The sequence below is a fragment of the Cupressus sempervirens genome, chromosome 1 (assembly GCF_028749045.1).
Source record: "Cupressus sempervirens isolate cs-2001-9-10 chromosome 1, ASM2874904v1, whole genome shotgun sequence".
NCBI lineage: Eukaryota > Viridiplantae > Streptophyta > Pinopsida > Cupressales > Cupressaceae > Cupressus > Cupressus sempervirens.
Window position 1 is genome coordinate 590913950 of NC_143118.1, and position 7066 is coordinate 590921015.

Here is a 7066-nt window from a genome sequence, read left to right on the forward strand (position 1 = left end):
CTGATATTGATCTCCTCGAAATGCTCTATTAAAATTAACAATTCTTGGAGTTTCGAATTCAAGACCCAATTTGGGGTCTTTTTTTTTCTGATTGCGTTAAGAACGACTTGAGAATCACCTTCAATGTGGATTTTGGGGAGGCTTAATTTAAGATAGAGCTGAAGACCTTTCTCCAAGGCTTCAAGTTCTGCCACATTATTGGAAACAGGAGGAAGGGGGGCAGCTAGCTTTGCTACCCATCTGCCATTCTCATCATTTAAAATACATCCTACCTCGGCTATACCCCGGTTCCCTCTCGCTGCCCCATCAAAGTTCAATTTGTGCCAACCTGGGGGAGGAGGGACCCATTTACATTTTTCCCTTGCCTCTTTATTTCTTGCCACATACACCAGTGGTGGATTGATAAGGTTGGACCATAATTTCTTCATAATTCCATCCCAATATGAGAAAGATCCTTCCACATGCGCTATCTTCCTCAGATTAGCATTCATTACTTCTACTATTGAAGCTTCTAGATTTAGAATAAATCTACCTAGATTTCGCTCTTGATCTTTAAAAATACGACGGTTTCTTTCTTTCCATATTTCCCATACAACTATGGATGGGCAAATATTCCAAAATTTTCTATAGACCCCATGTCCCATATTTGTGGGCCATGAACATAGGAGCCCTTTAAGAGAATTCTATAGAGGGGTAGCCCAGTTTAGTCAGGACTTGAGCCATTCCCAACAATTTTGTGCGAAAGGACAGTTGAGAAAGAGATGATCAGCATCTTCATTGTTCTGTTTACACATGACACACCAATTAGGACCATTTATACCAAATCTAGCGAGTCTGTCTGCTGTTAAAGCTCTGTTCTGAAGGGCAAGCCATAGAAAGAAATCAGCCTTAGGAAGACAAGCTGTATCCCAACACAATTTTAATGGGATCTCCACCGAGTTCCATTGCTGTGAATGAATAATAGCTTGATAACCTTGTTTCACACTGTATAATCCATCCTTTGAACCAGCCCAAATAAGACTATCTGGCCTTTCGGATTGTTTTATTTTCCTATTCGAGATGATCTTTTTGAAGGCTACAACTGATTTTGGATCAAGATCTAAATCATCTATTGGTCGGCATCTCCATCGAAGTTCCCCGTCAATCAACTCTTTAATTTTGTAATCTTTGACCTTACTACCCCACAATGATTTTAGCCTTATTATTAGGTTTTCTAAATTGGGAGGTGTGTTTAAAGGGGGGAGCCCATCCCAAGAGTCTTCCCAGAACAAGGCTTTATCTCCTACAGTCACGTCCCACGTTAGGTATTTGCTGATAATACCCCTGCATTTTACCATGAAATTCTAGCATTCTGACCCTTTCAGCAAATTTCCCATTCTGAACAGCGATTTCGGCTTCGTTGGATCCAGATATTTATGATATAAAATTTTAGCCCATTTGTGCTCATGTTCTTGGTGTAATCTCCATACAAGTTTGGCTCCCAGAGCCTCATTTTGCCATTGTGGTTCCCTCAATCCTAAACCTCCATATTCTTTAGGTTTGCATAAATTGTCCCATTTAATGAGAGCGAGTTTCAAATCATTTTCCTTATCCTTCCAAAGGAAATTCCCAAGTTTAGATTCAAATCGCTTGGACATCCAATTTGTGAGAGGAAGACATGCCAAAGGGAAAATCGGGATGGCTAAGAGGACAGATCGTATCTTAGTAATCTTACCAGCCTTAGAGAGCCATCTATTCTTCCAACTTCCAATCTGCTTATCCACCTTTTCAATCGTATCCTGCCAAACTTTGATGTGTTTTGAGTTCTTTTCCAGGGAGATACCCAAATACTTACAAGGGAACATACCTTTCTATATCCCATAATTCCACATATCTTGTTTTCCATTTTTGGAGAGGTGTTCATAAAGAATATTTTGGATTTATCTTTATTAACCTTCTGCCCTGAAGCATCCATATAATTTTGAAGTATATTTTTAAAACCCATAGCTTCTTGGATCGAACTCTTGCCAGGTAAAATAGTGTCATCTGTGTACTGTTGATGGGTAATGTTAGGGAGGTTTCTGGTAACAGAAATCCCTAAAATATTTCGAACCTGATAAGCATAGGAGACTGCTCTACCGAAGGCTTCAGCCATTAGAATGAAGAGAGAGGGAGATAGAGGGTCTCCTTGCCTAATACCCCTGGAGATTTCAAAGAAACCTTCAGGAGTCCCATTTATGAGAACAGAAATCTTCGGAGTTGAGATAAACTTAAATATTATATTTACCCATTGACGTGAAAAGCCAAATGCTTCTAGAACTTTGCATAGGAAATGCTAATCAACCATATCATAAGCCTTTTGTATATCTAATTTCATAAACATACATGGTTCTTTATCTATGGCAGCCGAGTGAATAGCTTCCTGAATAATGAGTATGCCATCCAAAATGGATCTACCTGGAACAAAACCTATTTGTTCCTCAGAAATCCATTTTGGCATGATTTCCTTGAGTCTATTGGCTATAACTTTTGAGAAAATTTTGTAAATAGTGTTGCACAGAGCTATAGGGTGGAAGTCTCCAGGATTTTCCGAACATTCCTTCTTAGGGATAAGTGTGAAGAATGAATAATTGATTTCAGCTAGCAAGGATCCACCATTTCTTGACGCTTCAATTGCTCTCCATAGGTCTTCTCCAAGTATATCCCAAAATTTTTAAAAAAAGAAAGCTTGAAACCCATCTGGACCTAGAGATTTGTCTAGACTCATATTAAAGACCATAGTCCTTACCTCTTCCAATGTTATTGATCTATTTAGATTTTTATTTTCTTCTACCTTGACCAATTTTGGAATAAATTTGAGCGTTCGGGCCTGTGCTTCCCTATTAGACCCTTCATAAATATTTAGTAAATTTTTAAAGTGAGAGACTATCGTGTTTGCAATTTTTGTAGGATTTTTTGTATGCAAACCCTACGGAGTTGAGATACTAGATATCTTCTGTAGAGATCGATTCTGAATAGTAGAATTGTGAAAAAAAATTGTGTTTCGATCTCCCTCTTCCAACCATTTCTCTCTGGATTTTTGTCTCTAGAAGGTTTCCTCTTTGGATAAAATATCTTCTTGTTTCATGAGGAGCTCTTTTTCTAAAGTATATTTCTCATAATTCATGCCATATTTTATAATTTCCTAGTTCAGGTTTTTCAGTTTATCTTCAACTTCCAACTTTTCTTTAAAAATTTTGTTGAAGTGTTCTTTGTTCCACCTCAAAATGTTTTCTTTCAACAATTTGAGTTTCGAAATGAAAACGAACATTTTGGACCCAGCGAAGTCAGTTCTAAAAATTTTGAATCCTGAAACCACATCTTTTCACACTTAAAAGGATTTCTCTATGGTTTAGAAGGTTTTGAAATCTCCAAACATACCAAGAAATGATCTGATCCTACGAAGGGAAGAATGGAGGATTGGAAGTTCTTATTGTAAGAAGAGATATTTCCTACAATAAAGAATCTATCTAACTTTTCTGCAATATAATCGTTATCCTTTCTTCTATTATTCCACGTGAATATACCATTGCTTGGAGGAATTTCTAATAAATTAATTTGTCAATCCATAATTTGAATTCTATTGATGATAGCGAGAGATGTTGAGTACCCCCTATTTTCTCATTTAAACTTAAAATCGTATTAAAATCACCTCCTAATATAATCGGACAATCTTTGTGTTCTAAAATAAACATACTTAATTCAGCCCAAACAATTTTTTTTCCTATTGTATTATTAGGACCATACACATTGATTAGGATGAATTTCATATCTGATTTTAGGCTCTGTATACTAGCACACACGCAATTATTGTTATTAACTAAATAAGTTAGACTAACTTTCTTAGGGTTCCAAACAATTCCTAAACCCCCCGAGGCACCTATTGTCTCTATGAAGATTGAACCCCACATTCCTAACATTTTGTTAAATTTGTCTCCTTCTGCTTTATTTAGTTTTGTTTCCTGAATTAATATTATTTCTGAATTAAAACTTTTTAAATGTTGTTTTAATAACCTTTTCTTGCTAGGGGCATTTAGACCCCTAGCATTCCATGAAGTTATCCTCATGTAGTCTTAGGAAGGCACTTCCCCTTCCCCATGTTTAGGAGTTCATCAATTTTCCTTTGTTCTCTAGCTAGGCCTTTAGCCTCACGTAAATCCTTCAGTGATCTCCTCCCCCTTTTCCATTTTGGCTTACCATATTTTGGAGAGGTTATACCTTCCTGATTCATTTCTATACCAAGCTCTTGCTGAAATATACCCAGTTCTTGTGCTGTTGGACAAATGCACTCCTTTTTTCTTTCAAATTCTTCCATTTCTAGTTCTTTGCAGATTTTACTCTCGAGACTGTCCTCCTCCAGTTTTTTATTCTCTCTTTCTCCCATGTTTGTCCGTTCACCTACCTAATTGTCTTTTGACTTCTTCTCACTCTGTTTGTCCTGCTTCCTTGCACTATCCTCCATCTGGATCTTTATCATATCCCTTTGGAGATCTTCAGCAGTATAATCATCTCCTCCCAGTTTGATAATTTTTTGGATCAGCCTCTCTTTCTGAGAGGTAGTACTCTTATCTAAATTATCAAAGTCAAACACCTTAATAAGTTCCTCTGATAGCTGCTCAAGATCGTTAGCCTCAACCTCTGATAATCCAACCTCTGGTGTAAATTCTAGGTCCTCATTTAAAAATTGCTGAAAGTATTTAATGATAGAGACTTCTAGTCTTTTGCTGAATCTCCTCTGGCGTGAACAGCGAGGAAGGATATCCATTTGGTGTCTGCCAAAATTTTGAAGTTCTTCTAGCACCTTCAATTTGCGGGGTGGTTAACTCTGATTCAGGGATAAGATCAATGTTCAAATGCTGAGAATCCTATTTTTCTGCTCTAGAAGCTACTTTTTCCATCCACACCTTGGGAGAAGAGAAAAGCATGACATTTCCTGCTTCACCTATATCTTGATTATTTGTTGATTCTGTAATGTTGTTTTGTATCTCTCCTTGTCCTGTAGTATCCTTGTTCCCATCAATCTCCTCCTGATATATGTATATGTTAGGCCCCTTCATTTTTTCTGATTTTTGACTACTTTCTTCATTTCCACCCTCCTTATTACATCTTTCTTTATACTTTGTAGGAGCCTCATGCCTTACTGTGCCTTGCTCAAGATTTTGGTCTTTGTTCCAAATCCCATCTGATTTGCATGTTGTTTCATGATTTTGACCAAATTTTTCTCTATCGCCTACCTCAATTCTAATTTTTGCTAATTCTTCCTTCTCCTTCCATTTTCTATCATCCTGAGCTTCCTTCTCTGTATGATTCACAAAATCCAATTCTGAGGGAGGGAAAACTTGATCTCCCAAATTCTCCTTGTTTGTCCTATAATCCTTACTGTCTGCTTTGTCTAATAATTCATTTCGCTCTAAAGCCTTTCTTTTTTCCTTGTACTGTCTAACAGTTGGCTCTTTCATTTTTCTGGGGTGCTCTCTTCTGTCATTTGGAAGCTGAATCTTAATTCCATCAAAGCCCCTTTTATTGGTCTTATGTTTGTTGTCACATTTTTCTGTTCCCTTGAGTTCCTTGTCATTTTTGCTACAAACACCATTCTTCAATACTCTTGTATCCTTTATTAAATCTGCTTTTGAGATTAATAGGGTACCTTCTCTCTCATCTGGCATCATTTTTATCAATGAAGCCCTCTGTTCTGCCTGAGAATTTTGTCCAATCTGAATCTCTGATCGGTAGTTTCCAAAATTTTTATTCCTTCTGACTAATTTAGAACTTAGTCCTAGGAATGTGTCCCTGAAGTGCAATGTGAGGGGAAGGACCTCAGTTCTGTGATTATTTTTAATTTCAGATTTCAGTATATCAATGATCTTCCCTTTATACTCTTGAAAGGTTATATCATATGAGGCTTTCCTGGTAATAATTTTCTTTTGGAACTCTGAAGGGTGATTAATATTAAGTTTGATGAGAATTTTAATACTGTTACAGCTAAAAAAGGAAGCATCAATAGCAATAACTACTCCTATTGCAGAGCCTATTTCATAGATAATATCAACATCACATAGCTCCGGAGGAAGAGACATGGAATACCATAATGGGATCATACAATCCACCTTATCAATATGAAAATTAGGAACCCATTCAACAAATTTGACACAGAAACCTTTAAAGAAACATTCTGAGACAGCAATAAACTCATTTTTAACAGACTCTTCTTCACATTTTAAAAACAAAACATTTTCATGATGGTGAAAGATACTTACCTGTTCCTGGCAATTGTCTGATAGCCATTCCATTAAGAGATGAATGTCTTTGGAAGGGCCAGTCCAAATTGCGAAGATCCCTCTCTTCAGATAGTCGAACCAAGAATCTTCAACATCATCAATGGTGATGTGAACTAGTTTGTCAAGGGGGGTTGGTTGCAGCGATCCAAGAGAACAATTAGGGTTAGGAGAAGGGGATGGTTTGCTAAGCCGTTTATGAGGGGGTATATAGATTGAAGAGGAGGCTAGTTTTAAATCAAATTTAACATATGGAAGATTAAAGGGAATTGAAGTGCTTCCTGGAGGGGACAAAGATTTGAAAGAATTTGGAAATATATATTTAGTCATGTTAATAACCCGGATCTGGTTATCGAGATGTTCTACCATGAATATAGGCAACTGGGGGTGCATTCCAGATAGGTTTTTGATATCAGAGGAAGCTTCCACATTGATTGTAAGTCTTTGAGGCCCTTCTTTTGGATGGAGGCGGGTGGCCTCGACTACTGATTTATCCAGAGCCTCGAATCTGTTGGTTGTAGGAACATCGAATCTTACATCCATTTTACCATATTTTAGGTTAAGAAATTTGCTCTGGTTCATTGGAGAGCTTCCATGTCTCACTATTTCGATGGCCCATGCATTTCTAGAGAGTCTCTGTTTGTTCCTCTGCCCTCGATTTGGGCCTGGATAACTTAGTGAAGTTTTCGCTTTCGACATTTTCGCAAGCAGAGTTAGTTCTTAATTTCATACCCTTTTGGGTGGTTATTATTATTAACTATTATTGTTTTTTT

General features: G+C 37.2%; 2 protein-coding genes across 2 annotated transcripts; both read right to left on the reverse strand.

Annotated features, from left to right (window-relative positions):
* Positions 1-707: 707 nt before the first annotated feature.
* LOC149578806 (uncharacterized) lies at positions 708-1337 on the reverse strand. Its single transcript, XM_089801356.1, has one exon. It carries the CDS (start codon positions 1335-1337, stop codon positions 708-710), a length of 630 nt encoding a protein of 209 aa, XP_089657482.1.
* A 6-nt stretch (positions 1338-1343) lies between these two features.
* On the reverse strand, positions 1344-4402 carry LOC149578807 (uncharacterized). The gene is made up of 3 exons (XM_089801369.1): positions 4237-4402; positions 1934-2199; positions 1344-1778 (listed from the first exon to the last, which is right to left on the reverse strand). Exons 1-3 carry the CDS (start codon positions 4400-4402, stop codon positions 1344-1346), a joined length of 867 nt encoding a protein of 288 aa, XP_089657495.1.
* Between the last annotated feature and the right edge of the window lie 2664 nt (positions 4403-7066).

What these genes read in the sequence shown, in the direction of transcription:
- LOC149578807 (XM_089801369.1), bottom strand. Translation starts at nt 4,402, where the DNA reads ATGGGAGAAAGAGAGAATAAAAAACTGGAGGAGGACAGTCTCGAGAGT. An exon ending in TATAGAAATGAATCAGGAAG is followed by an intron (nt 2,200 to 4,236) that starts GTATAACCTCTC and finishes GGACTCCTGAAG; the next exon opens with GTTTCTTTGAAATCTCCAGG. An exon ending in TGGATGCTTCAGGGCAGAAG is followed by an intron (nt 1,779 to 1,933) that starts GTTAATAAAGAT and finishes AAAGTTTGGCAG; the next exon opens with GATACGATTGAAAAGGTGGA.
- LOC149578806 (XM_089801356.1), bottom strand. Translation starts at nt 1,337, where the DNA reads ATGGTAAAATGCAGGGGTATTATCAGCAAATACCTAACGTGGGACGTG.